The following is a 20585-nucleotide window of genomic DNA, read 5'->3' on the forward strand; positions in this document are numbered from 1 at the left end:
TTTTGGTAATTTGTTGAAAATCAATTGCAATTAATACATCTACGATGTCTGTATTATATGTGATGGACTGCCATGTTCAGAAAGTGAGCCTCGAAAAATAGTCAAAGGGGAAAAGGGAAATTGGGTGTGAAAAATAATATTGATTTGAGACCATACTTTCACCCAACATTGATCGGTAAGAGGACAGGACAATAACATGTGAAACAATTATGCGTTGGGAGCATTACAAGACCAACAATTAGGGGACCTTGTGGGTGTAAATTTATGTAAAGATACAGGAGTGAACATGAGTCTAATTAAAAAAAAAGTGTTTGCGTTGTACTAGCTGATCTCGAGGTCCTATGAATTTTAGTCCATAATTTATCCCAAAACGAAGTGGACCAAGAAGTAAGAAGATCCCGTTCCCACTTTGGTTTTATTTCTATGCTCCACTGATTAGGTAAGAAATTAATAAATAGAAGAACCACTAGAATGATTACTTAATATAGGAAGGATATTACAATGAGATATTGAGGAGGGAGGATTCAAAGATTGAGAGGATAAAAATTAGAATATAGAGTGAATCAGTGTTTCAAATTTGTTAGAATATGAATCCGGAAGACCAAAGAGTGTTTGTGCTACCGAGAAAGTGAGAAAGGTATCACAAGAGTAAAGCTGGTGGACCCAAAGAAGATCTTTATCTCACCAAGCTTTCCAGAATACAGGTTATTTATTAGTTGTTATAAAGCGATTATGCCAAATTGAAGAATTGAGAAACCGGTCAACCTCCGGAAGATGTGGAGTTGATAATTGAATGAAATAAGGTAAGATAAGTTTTATGTATAGGCGAGGATGAAAATCGAGTCTTATGAGTTATGGTATGTTATGTTATGTTATAAGGTTTTATAGAGTGCGACAGCTGCCTCAACTAAGAGGCGTCCCGGCGCTAAGCAACAAAAGAGCAATACGCACAAAACGCTGAAGGCCTACAGGGAAGAGAACAAGAATGTCTTAATGGCTTTCCTAAAGTGGAAATAATTAGTAAGCCCACGAATGTGGGCCGACAAAGAGTTCCACAAAATTGCAGCTCTATTACGAAAAGAGCACCCACCTGCACGGACTCTTCTCACCCGGGGGATCACTACCAAACATTGTCTCATAGATCGAAGTGATGGTGTAGAAGTGTAAGGTAGAAGAAGGTCAGACAGAATTTGGGGGGATGCCAGTTTTAGAATTTTAAAGGCAATACACAATGCCTTAAACTCAATTCGCCTGGCTACAGGCAACCAATGAAGGCGACCAATAGCACTAGTCACTGAACAAGTTCTGCGCAAGCCCAGAAGAGATATTGCGGCCGCGTTCTGGACTCTCTGTAGCCTCTGAATTTCGGATTTATTTGCTCCCAAATACAGCGAGCAAGCATAATCAAGCCTAGACAAGATCAGGGCCTGAATAATGATCTGCCTGGTCTTAGCATCAAAGAAGGCCAGAATAGATTTGAGCCCGCGCAACAGACCGAAACAAGTTCCTGCCACCTTTTTCGTCTGAATCTGAAAATTAAGTGAGTTGTCCATCCCAACCCCCAGGTTCTTCGCTACAAGGTTAGGGGTGGGAGCCGTACCCAAGCTCTTGGGCCACTACAGTTCACTCCAGCAGTCATGGTTCCCTCCCACCAACAACACCTCTGACTTGTTGGGTATTCAGTTGAAGGCAGTTGGCGGTCATCCACTCGGCGTCCGCCGAGAGGTCGCCCTGAAATTTCCTGGCGTCCTGCTCGGGGTCACTCGAGAGAGCCACCACCAACTGGGTGTCGTCGGCATACGAGACCATGGTCAGGCAACGTCTGCCAGAGGTTGAACATAAAGATTAAAACGCAGGGGGCTCAGGAACGAGCCTTGTGGGAACCCTTGGCCAATAGGGAATGATAGGGAATGTGCCAGAAGCAAAAGGGGGAGCAACCACCTGAAACGTCTGATCAGCAAGAAAGGAGGACAGCCACCCAAGAGCTAAACCAGTAACTTCAGCCTTAGATAAACAATTCAGCAAAATGACATGAGACACAGTGTCAAATGCGGCACTGAGATACAAAAGGATCAGTGCCGACGTCTGCCCCGCGTCGAAGGCCATCCACAGATGTTCAGTCACGGCCAGAAGCGCTGACTCAGTGCTGTGGCCAGGCCGGAAACCGTTTTGAGAAGGATCAAACCTCTGATTTACAGTAAAGAAATCCGTAAGAAGGGAATTAATATAGGCCTCAGTGATCTTCACAATCCAAGGTAACAGGGAAATGGGACGAAAACTTTCAGGTTTATAGGGGTCTAAGGAAGGTTTCTTGAGCAGTGGCAGTACCCTGGCCTGCTTCCAGGCCCTGGGCACAACCGCTGCGCTCAAAGACCCATTGTTCATCATTTCCAAAGGGTGAATGATAGTAGATAGTAGTTTTTTTTAATTGGTCAGGCTTCAAAGGGTGAACGTAAGGAATTATTGAATTGAGAAAGGATCAAGAGAGGATAATTCGACATCCTGCCATAATGGGGAAATATCTGAGGATGAATGATTTAAACACTTAGAAAGTTGTTTAAGAAGAAAGGCTTTATGATATAATTGAAAATCCGGGAAATTAACACCCCCCCAAGAGTTTTATTACATTTAAGAAAGGCATGGGACATACGTGGTTTCCTGTTATACCATTAAAAAGCTGATAAGATAGAGTAAATTATTTTGAAAAAATATGAAGGAATAGTAAGCGGGATAGCTGAAATAGTATAAAGAATACCAGGAACAAGTATCATTTTAATAGTGTCCAGTCTGCCTCACCAGGTTAAATAAAGCGGGTGCCATTTCGAAATAGAATCGGATAATCTAGTGAATGTTCGAGTCATATTCAGTGATAAAGTGAGTTTAATAGAGGGGGAAAACCATAAACCTAAATATATTGATTTTTTGAGAGTTCTATGTAAAATTAGTTGAAAGAAAGTCATGTCTGAAACATAAAACATTAAGAGGAAGGATTTCGCATTTATCAGGATTTAATTTATAACCACAAAGTAAGAAGAAGGTATTGACTTCTGTCAAGAAGGGTGAGGGGGAGATTTCTGGTTTCGATAGATACAGTAAAATACACTCCACGTAGACACTAATTTGAATATGGGTTTTACCACTTTCGAAACCATGAATATTAGGATTTTGTTTAATTTTAGCAAGAAAAGGTTCTAACATAAGGATAAAAAGAAGTGGCGAAAGAGGGCATCCTTAACAAACACCTCTGTGTAAAGCAAAAAGTTTGGAAATAGAGCCATTAACAAAAATGGAATCTTTAGGAGAGGAATATAATAAAGAGATATACAAAATAAATTTAGGTCCAAACCCAAACCAGGAAAGAGTGATAAATATAAAAGACCAATTCATACGATCCAAGGCTTTCTTTTCGTCTAACGAGATAGCCACGAGTGAGTGTGGATAATTGTCTGATTCATGCAATATGTTAAAAAAAGGTCCTAGTGTAATCAGAGATGGACCTACCTTTTTGAAACCCGATTGTTCTGAACAAATGATAGATGGAAGAAAGGATTCTAATCAAAGAGCACGAAGTTTAGCAAATAATTTATAATCGGAGTTAAATAAAGATATTGGTCTATAATTTTTACAAAGATGAGGGACTCTCCCCTCTTTAGGAAGTAAACAAATTAGGGCATCTTGAAATGTACCCTTAGAAGCATGAGAAGAAATAAAAGATGTAAATAAAGAGTGAAGATGCAAGAGAAGCAAATTGGAAAAATTAGAGTTAAATTTCAAAGGAAATCCATCCGGACCTGGTGTTTTCCCAGTTTTAGTGAGACTAAGGTGCCGATCACGATCCGTTAAAAACCGCGTACGAACCGTCGGTCGGAGCGAATTCCCCGTCCGACTCGTACCCGGTTGTAAAACTTTACAAACATGGAATTACGATTCGCACGGAAACACCATTTCCGTACGAATCGTAAAAAACACCGACCGACGAAAATATACATACGAATGTGATCCGGGAATGCTGCGACGTGACGTCGGGACGCTTTCAGGCAGCGTTTCACGAACCAGGAATTACGATTCGAACCGACAGCAGTCCGGACGGCAATATTTTCACGGCACCCAAAAAGTGCCGCAAAAGCGAAGTACGGCGCGAATCGACCAGAGTAGGTGGCCCGGTACGCGCCGACCCCCCCCCCAGCCCCCGTAGGTACGCGCCGACCCCCCCCCAGCCCCCGTAGGTACGTGCCGACCCCCCCTGTGTGTACACCCGTGTACGGTGCGTACCCCCCCGTGTACGCTCGAGTCGAACCCCCCCGTGTACGCTCGAGTCGGACCCCCCCGTGTACGCTCGAGTCGAACCCCCCCGTGTATGTACGGTGCGTACCCCCCCGTGTACGCTCGAGTCGAACCCCCCCGTGTACGCTCGAGTCGGACCCCCCCGTGTACGCTCGAGTCGAACCCCCCCGTGTACGCTCGAGTCGGACCCCCCCGTGTACGCTCGAGTCGGACCCCCCCGTGTACGCTCGAGTCGGACCCCCCCGTGTACGCTCGAGTCGAACCCCCCGTGTACGCTCGAGTCGGACCCCCCGTGTACGCTTGAGTCGAACCCCCCCGTGTATGTACGGTGCGTACCCCCCCGTGTACGCTCGAGTCGAACCCCCCTGTGTACGCTCGAGTCGAACCCCCCCCGTGTATGTACGGTGCGTACCCCCCCGTGTACGCTCGAGTCGAACCCCCCCGTGTACGCTCGAGTCGGACCCCCCCGTGTACGCTCGAGTCAAACCCCCCCCGTGTACGCTCGAGTCGGACCCCCCCGTGTACGCTCGAGTCGGACCCCCCCGTGTACGCTCGAGTCGGACCCCCCCGTGTACGCTCGAGTCGAACCCCCCGTGTACGCTCGAGTCGGACCCCCCCGTGTACGCTCGAGTCGAACCCCCCCGTGTATGTACGGTGCGTACCCCCCCGTGTACGCTCGAGTCGAACCCCCCCGTGTACGCTCGAGTTGGACCCCCCGTGTACGCTCGAGTCGAACCCCCCCCCGTGTATGTACGGTGCGTACCCCCCCGTGTACGCTCGAGTCGAACCCCCCGTGTACGCTCGAGTCGGACCCCCCGTGTACGCTCGAGTCGAACCCCCGCCGTGTATGTACGATGCGTACCCCCCCGTGTACGCTCGAGTCGAACCCCCCTGTGTACGCTCGAGTCGGACCCCCCGTGTACGCTCGAGTCGAACCCCCCCGTGTACGCTCGAGTCGGACCCCCCCGTGTACGCTCGAGTCGAACCCCCCGTGTATGTACGGTGCGTACCCCCCCGTGTACGCTCGAGTCGAACCCCCCCGTGTACGCTCGAGTCGGACCCCCCCGTGTACGCTCGAGTCGGACCCCCCCGTGTACGCTCGAGTCAAACCCCCCCGTGTACGCTCGAGTCGGACCCCCCCGTGTATGCTCGAGTCGGACCCCCCGTGTACGCTCGAGTCGGACCCCCCGTGTACGCTCGAGTCGAACCCCCCGTGTACGCTCGAGTCGGACCCCCCCGTGTACGCTCGAGTCGAACCCCCCCGTGTATGTACGGTGCGTACCCCCGTGTACGCTCGAGTCGAACCCCCCCGTGTACGCTCGAGTCGGACCCCCCTGTGTACGCTCGAGTCGAACCCCCCCCGTGTATGTACGGTGCGTACCCCCCCGTGTACGCTCGAGTCGAACCCCCCCGTGTACGCTCGAGTCGGACCCCCCGTGTACGCTCGAGTCGAACCCCCCCCGTGTATGTACGGTGCGTACCCCCCCGTGTACGCTCGAGTCGAACCTCCCCGTGTACGCTCGAGTCGGACCCCCCCGTGTACGCTCGAGTCGAACCCCCCCGTGTACGCTCGAGTCGGACCCCCCCGTGTACGCTCGAGTCGAACCCCCCCCGTGTATGTACGGTGCGTACCCCCCCGTGTACGCTCGAGTCGAACCCCCCCGTGTACGCTCGAGTCGGACCCCCCCGTGTACGCTCGAGTCGAACCCCCCCGTGTATGTACGGTGCGTACCCCCCCGTGTACGCTCGAGTCGAACCCCCCGTGTACGCTCGAGTCGGACCCCCCCGTGTACGCTCGAGTCGAACCCCCCCCGTGTATGTACGGTGCGTACCCCCCCGTGTACGCTCGAGTCGAACCCCCCGTGTACGCTCGAGTCGGACCCCCCCGTGTACGTTCGAGTCGTACCCCCACCCGTGTATGTACGGTGCGTACCCCCAGAGCTTTACGCGCTGGGGGTACGCACCGTACATACACGGGGGGGGTTCGACTCGAGCGTACACGGGGGGTTCGACTCGAGCGTACACGGGGGGTTCGACTCGAGCGTACACGGGGGGGTACGCACCGTACATACACAGGGGGGGGTTCGACTCGAGCGTACACGGGGGGGTCCGACTCGAGCGTACACGGGGGGTTCGACTCGAGCGTACACGGGGGGGTCCGACTCGAGCGTACACGGGGGGTCCGACTCGAGCATACACGGGGGGTTCGACTCGAGCGTACACGGGGGGGTCCGACTCGAGCGTACACGGGGGGGTCCGACTCGAGCGTACACGGGGGGGTTCGACTCGAGCGTACACGGGGGGGTCCGACTCGAGCGTACACGGGGGGGTTCGACTCGAGCGTACACGGGGGGGTACGCACCGTACATACACGGGGGGGGTTCGACTCGAGCGTACACGGGGGGGTCCGACTCGAGCGTACACGGGGGGGTTCGACTCGAGCGTACACGGGGGGGTACGCACCGTACATACACGGGGGGGGGTTCGACTCGAGCGTACACGGGGGGGTCCGACTCGAGCGTACACGGGGGGGTTCGACTCGAGCGTACACGGGGGGGTACGCACCGTACATACACGGGGGGGTTCGACTCGAGCGTACACGGGGGGGTCCGACTCAAGCGTACACGGGGGGTTCGACTCGAGCGTACACGGGGGGGTCCGACTCGAGCGTACACGGGGGGGTTCGACTCGAGCGTACACGGGGGGGTTCGACTCGAGCGTACACGGGGGGGTCCGACTCGAGCGTACACGGGGGGGTCCGACTCGAGCGTACATGGGGGGGTCCGACTCGAGCGTACACGGGGGGGTTCGACTCGAGCGTACACGGGGGGTCCGACTCGAGCGTACACGGGGGGGTTCGACTCGAGCTTACACGGGGGGGTACGCACCGTACATACACGGGGGGGGTTCGACTCGAGTGTACACGGGGGGGTTCGACTCGAGCGTACACGGGGGGGTTCGACTCGAGCGTACACGGGGGGGTTCGACTCGAGCGTACACGGGGGGTACGCACTGTACATACACGGGGGGGGGGTTCGACTCGAGCGTACACGGGGGGGTCCGACTCGAGCGTACACGGGGGGTTCGACTCGAGCGTACACGGGGGGTCCGACTCGAGCGTACACGGGGGGGTCCGACTCGAGCGTACATGGGGGGTTCGACTCGAGCGTACACGGGGGGGTCCGACTCGAGCGTACACGGGGGGTCCGACTCGAGCGTACACGGGGGGGTTCGACTCGAGCGTACACGGGGGGTCCGACTCGAGCGTACACGGGGGGTTCGACTCGAGCGTACACGGGGGGTACGCACCGTACATACACGGGGGGGGTTCGACTCGAGCATACACGGGGGGGTCCAACTCGAGCGTACACGGGGGGGTTCGACTCGAGCGTACACGGGGGGGTACGCACCGTACATACACGGGGGGGTTCGACTCGAGCGTACACGGGGGGGTCCGACTCGAGCGTACACGGGGGGGTTCGACTCGAGCGTACACGGGGGGGTGCGCACCGTACATACACGGGGGGGTTCGACTCGAGCGTACACGGGGGGGTCCGACTCGAGCGTACACGGGGGGGTTCGACTCGAGCGTACACGGGGGGGTACGCACCGTACATACACGGGGGGGGTTCGACTCGAGCGTACACGGGGGGGTCCGACTCGAGCGTACACGGGGGGGTTCGACTCGAGCGTACACGGGGGGGTACGCATCGTACATACACGGGGGGGGGTTCGACTCGAGCATACACGGGGGGTCCGACTCGAGCGTACACGGGGGGTCCGACTCGAGCGTACACGGGGGGTTCGACTCGAGCGTACACGGGGGGTTCGACTCGAGCGTACACGGGGGGGTTCGACTCGAGCGTACACGGGGGGGTTCGACTCGAGCGTACACGGGGGGTTCGACTCGAACGTACACGGGGGGTACGCACCGTACATGGGTGTACACACAGGGGGGGTCGGCACGTACCTACGGGGGCTGGGGGGGGGTCGGCGCGTACCTACGGGGGCTGGGGGGGGTCGGCGCGTACCTACGGGGGCTGGGGGGGGTCGGCGCGTACCTACGGGGGCTGGGGCGGGGGTCGGCGCGTACCTACGGGGGCTGGGGGGGTCGGCGCGTACCTATGGGGGCTGGGGGGGGGTCGGCGCGTACCTACGGGGGCTGGGGGGGGGGTCGGCACGTACCTACGGGGGCTGGGGGGGTACGGCACGTACCGGGCACCTGTTTGGACGCCTCCATGGTTGTTATGGGAGTTCGGTGCGGACGGTCTTTTCACCATACGGTTGTACATTCGGACGCCCGGGATGGATCGTGATTCCCCGGTCGGAGTTCACCTTTCACGTTTGTACGGTGAATCGTCCGAGGACATGTCGGACACATTTTCCGACCCGAAGACGTGTGGGGAAATATTCCCAGTGCGGTTCGTATGGACTTTTTACCATGCGAATCGTGATTGCCAGTTCGTACGGCACTTGTACGATTCGTACGGTAAAAAGACCCGATACGAGTCGTACGGGGACATTTTTTACCGGATCGTGATCGGCACCTAAGTGTGTGAGAGATACCTTTAATAGAGATATCTTTTTGTAGGGGTACGAAGTCAGTATCAGAGGGAAAGTGTTTTGGGATTGAATCAAAGTAGAGCTGTATTTGAATAGGCTCTGGAGTAGTTTCAGGAGTATAAAGTGAAGAATAATATTTCTTGAATTCCTCTAAAATATCTAGATTCTTGGTCACTCTGGAAGAGTCAGAGTCAAGAATATAATCAATGTTTGAATGATTTTTCCTAACCTTAAGATAAGAGGCAAGACGTTTGCCCGCTTTGTTCTGCCCACCATACTATCGAGCGCTACCTTTAAGAAGAAAGGAGCTAGCATGGCAGTATCAGTATTAAAATGGGGAAATCTATTCGTATGAGAAGCCCCATTCTAAAATATGTCACAACCATTGAAAACTTGTATACTGGATAGTGAGACCAATCCCAACTTTTCCCAGTATAGGTTAACCCACCTCCAGTATTGAGACTCCAACACTGTGCCGAGAGGCTCGGGCTAGAGAGAGAGGGGACGGGGATGGGAGACAGAGACAGAGAGAAAGAGAAAGAACATTCGTCCCAGAAAGTTGGATGATAAAATACCTGGATTGAACTCTTAGGAGTACAAGAGACACTGTGACACACATATGAGACTGAATTATCTGTTAAAACACAAAGAAAAAGGTGATAAATATTTCTTCACGTTAAAGGGAATCATATAACAATAGTGAAATATGACATGAAGGCTTATCCAGTAGCCTGCGGAGCCTCACTGTAACTAGTGCCCAGGCAATCCAGATACCCAAGATAGGCACACTCCACAGGAGCAGGCCAGTTGAGCTAGGCAGGATTTACAAAGGAGGACCACAGAAATGTAGACACAGGTACCACAAGTACTGCAGATAACATTGAGTTAACTACAAGTGCTCAATCAACAAAGACAAGAGAACGGGAGGGACAGAGAGAATGAGGATAGCAAAACAATAAACATATAGCAATGAAAATGAGTGCAAAATTACACAAAAGAGTTGTAACTATCACTTTTGTAAGACACCTGCTCTTAGTTCAGAGTCTTTATAGAGCTCTACCTATTCACCCCTGAAAGGGCCTGTAATCTTCACCATCCCTAATCTAGCCTAGGCAGTGAACAGTAATGACCTGGAAGGGCCTATCCTGCTTGACTTTAGATTCCATTGTCCATACTCCATCTCCTCCATGAGTGACGCTTCCTGTACCTTTTCTGCGGTGTTTCTTTCGGGGATCTGACAATAGGTGTGTGAAAAATGGTTATGGGATCCCCTTCAAACTTTTGTACCATTTGGTTGATCCTCACCAAATATGGCATGCTATAGGATACTCTTAAATACAATTGTTTCTCAAGGTTTCGTTCACTTTGGTCAAGTGAGGGGCATAGGTGTTAAGGGTACAAAAATCATATTTCCTATACAGTGTGGTATAAACCTTAACTACAGAAGCACAACTGCCAAAACATTGGTTTAAAATCTAGAGCTCTATTGTCTTTTACATGATCCTCAATTTCAGTAAAATGTAAATATTTCAGGAATTTTCTGCCCAAGACTTACATGTTCAGCCATGCATAAATTACATTATTCTGGTGCAATAGATAGGACATTCTTTCTGTATATGAACAACTATATTTCTCCCACTTGGGTTGACACCAAATGCAGCAGCCTTTGTTAGCCCTATTCATCTGGTTAACAAACATCTCTTCCTTCTTGGTATGTTGGCTGGCAGTCCTTGCACACTTAAAAAGAACTTTCTCAAGAAGTCAGCATACATGGGTTTAAGTAAATGAGAAATAATAATCCTGTCCTACAATAATGTACTATGATATGCCAAAATAAGGACTGTCATTCAAGTCATATCAGTATTCCTCTTTCTTCCATTAAACCCCTTGATTGTATCCTATTTCATGTGCAGTAGGATGTTTGATCCTTTGATCATTTGGTTACCATAAACACGATGCCATTCCATTTCCCATTATTGCTTAATCTACACTGTAGACATGCTTTTCATTCTAATGAGCCATCAATGTTCCCTCTTCTGAGGAAGTAACCTACAAGTGGCTCAATGAAAAAAGACACCTCAATGGAACTTCTCACTCAGTCATTCATACCTAGTGTTCATGTATGTTGAGTTAGGCGGAAAAGTTTCCTCTAGTTCTATTTAATTTGGTATACTGATTGGCCACCTACAGTTATGTGGTCAGAAAGTTTACCTTTCAACTCAAGTAAGTAAGATGGTGCTTAATTAAACCTGCGTCAACATCCAGGACCCGGAGACTTTGCCAATGCTCTAACAGAGAGGTCCACAGTAGGTTTTAAAATTAGAATTCTACCATGGGTCCAAACTAAATGAACTCTCTTTAGTACTCGTCATGAACACCCCCTCAGACTGTGGGCCCAATTTTATATATTGGCTGCCCATTACTCCGTCTGGGCGATGGAGTAAATTACTGCCTTGCCCCTGATGGAGGTGCTGCCTGCCAAATTTAGAAATGTCAGCTGGTCCACTGGACATTTCTTGCATAGTCTGGAGCCACCGTCATGATGGTTCCTGCCAATGCATTTTAAGTTTGACGGATTGGTCAGTCAATGTGAAGGAGCCATACAGCAAACTTTCAATGTTTTTGATATTCTCAAAATGAATGTCCCAAAGCTGCATTTTCTTTTTGAGTTTCCTCCCATGGTGAGAGGGACAGTAAGCCCTTTTCAATGTCCCTTACTGCCAGGTTTTTCTTGGTGGTAACGGGCACTGACATTCGTCTGTATCTCCACTGATCTAAATTAGGTGGGCAGAAATACAGCCAAACCTCCTATTGTCCTTACTCTGTCTGGCCGTCTGAGGTGTTTGACCACAGTGGAGGTGAAGTAGTCTCTGACGTTGTCAAACCTGTGGTCTACACACATCTAAATCAGGTGGGCATACCATAATGTTGACAAGAGAAAATTCATTATCCATTGCAATGGAATTCCCTCCCTGTCAACATTTAAATTGGGCCCTTAGTCTCTACTCCCAAACTGCATCACTCAAGCGTTCAGTCAGCTCCAGCTGTAACATTCTATTATGACATTATGAACCCTTCTGCTGCACTGGCGGCCCTAGAGGTAGAGTGAAACATAACATAACATTCATAACAAAGCCCCAATTTAAATGTAAGCATATGAACATACTGATCAGACATCTTCTTCAGTATACAAACCGTGTGTAAAGTAAACATAAGGGCCATTGTTGTATATAGCCTATGGTTCCTCTGTGACCCCATGTATTTTTCAGCCTCCGCCCTCTTCACTCCCAGATCCCGGTGACATACCCAATGGACTCTTAGGCAAACAAAGTTCTAAATGCGGCAGTTGAACTGCCAGTTGGCTCTGCTAATCTGATGAGCTCTCTTGGTTATATACTCCTGATCTCACTAAAATGTTTAATCACCCTAACTGTTGTTGGCATTAATACACTGAGTTTAGCCACAAGGACCAGGATCCTGCTATCTTTCTGTGAAACTCTCAGCAGCAGATCACCCTTTATCTGGCACACCTGATATGCTGTCATTGGATGTGGAGAGAGCCGAAGCACACATTTCTGGCCTTCGGAGGAGGTTGCTAGAACAATACACCTGCTGGTGACCCCTGTTGCTAGTTCTGCAAACCAGTGGTGTGCTCTGAAACGTGTGTGCCCTATCAATTAATGCTCCTGACATGGTTCTTGTCAGACTCCAGCCTGCCGCCAGATACTTCTTGCACAAAATAATAATTTTGATTTTGTTCCTGAGCAGGAATTTCCTAATCAAGCCTACACGTATTACTCCTATCCAAGCCTCCACAGCATGGGTGGGCTTACTGAGTTCAAGATAACCTCATAGGCATTCCATGTGGTGTTCCAAGCAACTTTCAATTTGCAAGCCAGTTTCAATCCTCAAAAGTCATGCGTTCCACCACGAGGAAATTGCACCAAGGTATGAAAGTATTCTTTTTTTTAACCTCTCTGTGCCGTGTACAAATTAAATTGATTTGAGACCAAACTTGTTTCCAGAATGTACATACAGAAACACAAGAGAATAACATATGTAATAGATCAGCGTTTGGAGATGAACATGTCCAACAAGCATCTGGCACAGTTGTAAATCTTTTACTTAAAACGTGTGGTGATAACAAAAGTCTATTGTATACAAAAAACAATGTGTGCGTTATGTTGGCTGCTCTAGAGGACTTAAGCAACTTGGTGGAAGCTTTGGGTATTTAACAGAGTGTACAATTGTAAAGAAGAATCTGAAATGTTAGGAATAGCAGGTGTACTGGATATTTGGGTGTATGCAGCCAACACGGCAAGTCTGTATTTATGAATAAATTAAGTGGGCAGGTTAAATAGTTGACTAAGTAAGGGAAAGGATAAAAAGACCGAGTGTGAAAATAACTGATGAACCCAAAGTAATCCCCTGTGTCTCCAAGTTTTCCAAAAGAAGGGTTTATTATGAATAAGCAAATTCTTATTATGCCAAATGGTTGAATTGAGGAAGGAATCTCTAGTATTATGAGTAAGAAGAGAAGATGGCTGAAGAAGTTTAGAGGTCAATTTAATTATAGGAGTAGAAAGGGCCTGCAGTTTGTGTGAGAAGGAAAGATACTCATGAAAAGAAAAGGGAGATAAAAAAAAGACGCTCAATTGAGGTCCATATAGGGCAATCATCTGTGGGCTCAAGTAGCCAAAGAGAAGCCTGACGGAGAAGGAATGCTTTCTGATATGCCAGAAAATCGGGAAAATTAACTCCACCTTCTGTTTTAGGGTGAATTATCTTTAGCAGAGACATTCTGGGTTTCTTGTTATTCCATAAAAAGGAATAAAGGATGGAATTGATCTTCTTAAATGATTTAACAGGAATTGGCACCGGTATATTGAAAATAGTGTATAAAACTATAGGCGACAACATCATCTTTATGGCATCTAAGCGACCCCACCAAGATAAGTAAAGGGGATGCCATTTAGCAGTTAGGTCGGAGATCTTTTGAGTACACTTGTCCATGCAAAGTGCTACTGTATCTGAAATAGAAGGTATGATAAATAGTCCTAGATATTTAATATGATTGGGGCTCCATGTGAAATTAGAAGCACTAAATTCTGATTTAAAAGTGTATTTAGTTATGGGCAAAATCTCGCACTTATCATGGCTTAGTTTATAACCAGAGATAAGGGAGTATGATTGTACTTCCGCTAAAAAGGCAGGGATTGAATCACTTGGTTTTGATATAAAAAGCAAAATATCGTCAGCATAAGCTGCAAGTTTAATATGATACTTTAATGTTTGGAAGCCATGTAGAGTAGGGTTTTGACGCAATTTAGAGAGTAAAGGTTCCAAAGCCAAATTAAATAAGAAGGGAGATAAGGGGCAGCCCTGGCGAACTCCCCTACCCAAATCAAAGAATGAGGAAATCAAACAATTGGCACAAACTGCAGCACGAGGATTGGAATAAAGAAGAGAAATTAAGGATGTAAATTTAGTGCTGAAGTCAAACCACTTAAGAGTGTAAAACAGATAGGTCCATTCAACTCTGTCAAATGTGTTTTCCGCGTCTAGTGCAATTGCCGCTAAGGATTGTTTTAGGTGGGAAGATTTAGAGAGAACATTAAAAAGAAGTTGTGTGTTATCAGTGATAAAAAGTCCCTTAACAAAGCCAGATTGTTCTTTTCCCAGCAAATTTGGTAAATAGGAACCTAATCGTAGAGCTAATGCTTTAGAACAGATTTTATAGTCAATATTAACCAGGGATATAGGCCTATAGTTTTTGCAAAATTTAGGATCCATACCGTCTTTGGGGATGAGGCAAATGTGTGCTTCTGAGAAAGATCCGGAGGAACTATTTAAGGAGCTAAAATAATTTATTAAAAAGTGCAGTTTGGGTAATAAGAGTTTGGAGAAGTGGAGATAGAAATCAATGGTAAAACCATCTGGACCTGGTGCTTTATCCTTTTTAAGATGTTGAAGTGCCTTTAAGAGTTCTTGCTGTATAAGGTCTGACTCCAAAGAGGATAGATCAAGAGAAGTAAGTTGGGCTTTTGGAATGGTAGAAAAGAATTGAGATAAGGAATGATCTGTAGGTTGTGTTTCGGATGAATATAATGATTTATAAAAAAGGGAGAATTTGCTTAAAATTTCAGCATCTTTAAATTTTAAATTAGAGTGTGTATCATATATGGATTCAATGTTCGATTTGTTTTGCCTAACTTTTAAATAATTAGCCAGTATTTTCGCAGCTTTATTTATACCTCCATAAAACTTTGCACTGGACTTTAACAAATATAATGAAGCGTCATCAGTCGACTTCTTGTTGAATTGCAATTTAGCATTAATAAGGGTTGCTAGGCAATCCTTCGAGTGGGTCGTATAATAAGAATGTTCTAACTTCTTGATGTCCTGAAGGAGGTTTTGAGTGTGTGTACATGCGATCCTGCATTTCTTGGCTACAAAACTAACAATGACATCTCTTGCCGAAGCTTTAAATGCATCCCATATGGTTGAAAACGACATATGCTCAGTTAAAGAAGCAGTGGATTCTGGATTTAAAAGGAGAGCATTGTTAAAACGCCATCTTCTAGGAAGTGAAGCTTTAGGTATGATATCAATGCCAATTGAAACAGGAGCATGATCTGAAAGCAAAATCGGGCCGATTTCTGCATGCGTAAGTGTTTGTGAAATGTTGTGGGAGACGAATATATAGTCAATTCCTGACTGAGTGTGATGAGCTGGAGAGTAAAAAAGTGTATTCTCTAGTGGTTGGATTACATAAACGCCAGGCGTCTAGGTGTTTGTGCTGAGTAATAGTGTGAACAAATGATTTATGGGGTTTATTGGGAACAAAGGAAAATCTGGAGTTCCTGTTGACAAATGGGTCAAAAACCTGATTACAATCACCAGCTAATACAAAGTTATCTTCCATAGAATGTGTAATTTGATTGGCCAATGTGGACCAAAAAGAGGGTTCGCCACATGTAGGGACATAAACATTAAGAAAAGAAACTGGGACATCCTTTAACAACAGTTTAACACTCAGCCATCTGCCATCCACATCCGACTCTTGCGACAAGAGCGTAATAGGGAGAGATTTTCGACAAAGTATCATCCCCTGGAGATGAAAAAACTTCCCCCACCCATCCTCTTTTTAATTTTAATGATTCAACATCCTTGAGATGGGTTTCTTGTAAAAAAACTATATCAGCATCTAGTTAAACTAAATGAGCGAGGACTCTCTGTCTTTTGATGGGAGAATTTAGACCCCTAACGTTCCATGAAATCAATTTCAATGACATAAATGATCAAAAAAAGGTTGAATCAAAACTGTAAGGTAAAAGTCCAATTCGTTAAAACAACAATGTAAAGTAATAAAAGAGAGTAGAAAAAAATACAGTAATGATTTAAACCCAGAGCAAAGAAAGATAGTAAACCTAGATAACAAAATCCCTGAGTGAAATGCACAAATAGCAATATAGAGAGGAATAAATGTAAAGGATAGATGATAAACGGGAAAAGAACTAGGAAGATTGAGAGTTATAATAACAAGTATAATTATGCGTATAAGAGGAAAAGAAAAGATATGATAGTAAGAGACACCAAATTAAAAAAAAGAGAGAAATCGTAAGACAAAACGAAAGACAAAACAAATAACGTACCTACACGAAGGGAACATGAATGTGGGGGTAGGTGGAACCACATGAAGCAGACGAGACGACTAGCGAGAACCGGACTGGACTGGGGGGAAGCATGCCATAATGTAAACATAACTGTGGAAGCAATAGAGAAAAAGAGATGATAAATTTAACTATAGTTTATATATTGAACAATGAACGTGAAAGTAGCAATAAACTTATAACATTGGCAAATAAGTTCAAAGATAACACCAGAATATAAATCTAACCAGGATACATAACCGCATAAAATCAGCAATAAGCGATACAGTGGCAACTCAAATGAGAGGCTTAGGAGAGTCAAGTATCGTGTGAGGAGGAAGGTCTAGAAGAGTCCATGAGAACCATCTTGTGCGCATTGATAAAGCTTTGTGAACGTACTGGATCATCATATGATGTAGTTTTGTTATTATAAGTAACTTTAAATAAGCATGGATGGGATAGACCATATCTTGCTCCCATGGAACGGAGGTCTGGTCTCATGTCGAGGAAAGCTCTACGTCTGGACGCAGTGACTCTGGAATAATCTTGTGCAAAAAATAAAGTAGCACCGGACCAAGAAACTCGTTGAATGGCCCTAGCAGCTGCCAGGACTTTTAGCAAGTCTGTGTACTCCAAAAAGTACAGAATGACTCCTGTCGGTCTCCGTGGAGATGAATTGTTAGTAGTGATACAACCTAATTTGTGAGCACGTTGTATATTCAATGTGGTGTCTGGTAAATGAAGAACCTTGGGAAGAAAAGATTTAAAGAAGGCAATAGGATCTGTACCTTCAACCCCTTCTGCCAGACCATATATGCGCATGTTATTCCTCCTATTGCGATTTTCAAGGTCCTCGACTTGTTTCTGTAGTGTTGAATCCTGAGAGTGCAAAAAAGTAACATTTTTGGTGGTATCATTGAGGGAGGAGACATTCTGCTCCACTGTTGTAAGTCTAACGTCCAGTTGCGACCAGTTGTCTGAGAGGACTTGTAATTTGGCATTTGTTTCCTCAACAAAGGGTCTGAGGGCTCTTATGTCCTGTAGTAATAACTCCATTGAGACTGGAGAAGCCGGCTTGGGTGGTGAAGGGGGATCCTTTTTTAAGCGTTTCACATTTGACTTTCCTGTTGGTAGCTGCGTAGGACCCATAGCTGTGTTGTCGTGGTCTATTTCAAGAAGCCCCAAATTTTCCAATTTAGAGAGTTCTGAAAAAAGCATTGAGTTTTTGATGAAAACTCGTTTTGGTTTTGAAGTGGCAGAGAGGGTACCTTTTGTTCTGCCCATTCATTTGTGAGGAGAGTAACATAGAGAGTCTAGAGGGCAAATACAAAAATTGGATGTGAGGAAGTCAGCAAAGAGAGATATATCTCGACTGAGAGGGTGCACAACTGGATAAAGCAGCGCCTTAGAAACAAATGCTGAAGTGAAGTACACCCCTAAAAAGAAAAAAAGAGAGAAAGAAAAACACGAAAAATATCTGGTGTTTTTATATATCAGGAGTCACTTTAGTCACAGCTGCAAAGTGGGTGCTTGAGCCTCTAAGAAGGACTCCACTTTCAAAAACAGTGTAAAACTTCTAAACAATGATCCAGAAGCAAAGAGGAGTCACATGTAAGAGGAGTGCTTCGTTAAGAACCTCATGAGTCTATAAAAATAGAGCAAGTACGATTCTTATAAGTGCTGCAAAATTGTCATGTTGAAATCTGAGGTGAACTACAAAATGGTGGCTACAACCACATCACCCCAGTACTTTAGAAAGGTGGGGCGAAACTGGGTTGCTGCCCTGCTGTAGAGCTCTGCTGAAGGAAGATACACCTCCTATAGAGCTTTAGGGAGGTCTGATGCATATGAGGTGGAGGACAAAGACGCCACTTCTTAAGGAAGGAGAGCGCTCGCGTCGCGCTTAGAAAAACAAAATGGCGGCCGTCTAATCGCGACTTTCCACACATGCGCTTATCAGCAAATAAAACAGTCTTTTTTACCGGAAAAACGGCAGGCGATGTCCTTGACTTATGAGCAGCATCTTAGACTCAAGTTCCTCCGAGCAGCTTCAGGAATGGCAATCCTTGAGCGCATTTCCGCCGCGCCGGTCCGGGAGCCTCACGCCGTCGCCGCCATGTCCTCCGGGCACCAAGCCATGCCCCCCACCTATCAGTTATTTGAAAGTGATCTTCAAAACCTGAAATCCTTTGTTCAGCCTCCAGGAGACATTTAGGTAACTGTATCAGGCTATCCTCAATTTTAGACAGTCTTTGATTAACTGTTGCGGTGTTGAGAGCTTGCAATGCAGCCCCTGAATTTCCATTAAAATCACTTCCAATAATGGTTGCAGTGCCTCAGAAGTGGAGTCTACATGGAGCTCTGCATTATCCACCCAATAATATCACCTGTATTGTTTCTTTCTGATATGGATTTTGTTGTTTATCCTGAGCCGGACCCTTACCTAAATTTACTACCTCAATCCTCGAGGGGAAATGCCAACCCTGTACCACTTATTAGCTTTCCTTCCTCTGGTAATTCCTATATAGGCATTGCCTGAATCTGGGTTAACTTTGATAGTTCTTATGAGCTTAGGGCAGTTACCATTTGCACTGAACCTATTTTAGGAGTGAAGTTTTGAAACAGAGGATAATCTTTAGATTTCCCTATTGTGTCAATAGATGCAGTAGATACTACAACCATTGGGGGGAGGGCTGGCTAGTTAATGAAAGAGATTGCACCTGGAATGGGTCATTAGCCACCTCTACTCCCCCGTTCTCCAAAAAGGTGTCCTTCCCTATCGAAGATGAAGGGCAGATTCCACCATGTCCGAAAACTGTTTTTCCACAGTGGATGACAAGTTCGTACTTGCGAGTATCCCCTTCTCTCGCCAGCCTTCTACCTGGCACTGGGATGCTTTTTTACACTGATTTTGTATAACCAGGGAAGATGGGAGGTTACCGACCGGTTTTGAGCGCTGTTGTCACATTATATAGGGACGCATGAGCCCCCGCCCTGTAAGTTGAGCCCACCAGGTGCATCCTTTTGCGCTGAGCCCACCTACCTTGGGTCAGTTGAGCTGCCCTGCGCCCCTTGCAGTTTACCGCTGCCAGGTCCCGGAAAAACTGCTCTCATGTCTTTGCCTCATTAGGCACTGCACATCCCGTTTCTATGGTAATATACTCCCCGTCGGAGTGCTGGAATGTCCTTGTGTTTGTTGATGGCACATGACATTACCTGGTGGGAGGAGGCCACGTCTCGGAGCTCAGCAGTCGGTCATGATGGCTCAGCTGACTGCCATTCACCAGTTCATCCATGACTTCTTGACTCCTCTTATTTCCCAGACATGGCTCACCACCGTCAACAACTGTGGCCCTCGTAAAAATTTGTTTGGGGATGATAAACATCTTTTCCATTTCACATTCTTCTCCATATTCCAGAATAGCCCTGCTTCCTTTGGAAGACGGAAGGTTTTTTCAAACCAAGGCAATAGTTTTATCAAGCATCATATGAAATTCTGTCTATGAAGGAGACAAAATATGGAATTTTCACTCTGACAATGTCTTTTTGTTGTATATTTTTTGGTGAAACTTACAAAGTCAGTTATGCACATCTTGCTCTTTGTTACACTGTCATATGCACTCACTGCAGCTGTGATTGAACATGTGTCCAAACCAGATTACAGTTGGAGCAGGTGCTTCCTGTATCGTTGGTTGCATAGCAACCCAAAGAAAGTTGCCCTAAAACCACACTGTCAGAATCCTGCAACCTGATGCACTGGCTTACAGCTTTATTGTGCACTCTGAAAGAGCACAATACACCTGCTTCATGGCTGGAGCTATTTAGAGACTGCTTGAGGCAAGACAAGCTGAAAGCTAGACCGCATCATTATTAGTATGAAACCTTTCCTCCTAATAAGCAAGGGCATACAGATAGCCACGCCCACTCTCACTGAAGATTAGTGGGCCATTTGGTGGAAATGTTTGCAGTTGTGGCTTTTGGAAAAACAAAATAAATTCTTTCTTGTCATTGCATCACAAAGTCACCTGACTGTGTATGGAGACAGTAAAAAGTGTCTGCTTGTCTTCGGTGTGAGGACTGAACATC

At 46.9% G+C, this 20585-nt stretch overlaps 1 protein-coding gene across 3 annotated transcripts in view; it reads right to left on the minus strand.

Annotated features, from left to right (window-relative positions):
- LOC146867062 (uncharacterized) overlaps window positions 1-20585 on the minus strand; it is a 251555-nt gene that overhangs the window by 150014 nt on the left and 80956 nt on the right. For 2 of the 3 annotated variants that reach the window (XR_014966059.1, XM_085614797.1), the window contains one exon: window positions 16503-16613. Coding sequence is in view for 2 of the 3 variants with exons in the window: in XM_085614797.1 (XP_085470923.1) it covers window positions 16503-16613 (111 nt within the window). In the remaining variant the exon portion in view is untranslated. The remainder of the gene's footprint in view (window positions 1-16502; window positions 16614-20585) is intronic. The other variant, XM_085614794.1, reaches the window with a different exon arrangement.

This window comes from Triturus cristatus, chromosome 1_2 (genome assembly GCF_964204655.1).
Source record: "Triturus cristatus chromosome 1_2, aTriCri1.1, whole genome shotgun sequence".
Lineage (NCBI taxonomy): Eukaryota > Metazoa > Chordata > Amphibia > Caudata > Salamandridae > Triturus > Triturus cristatus.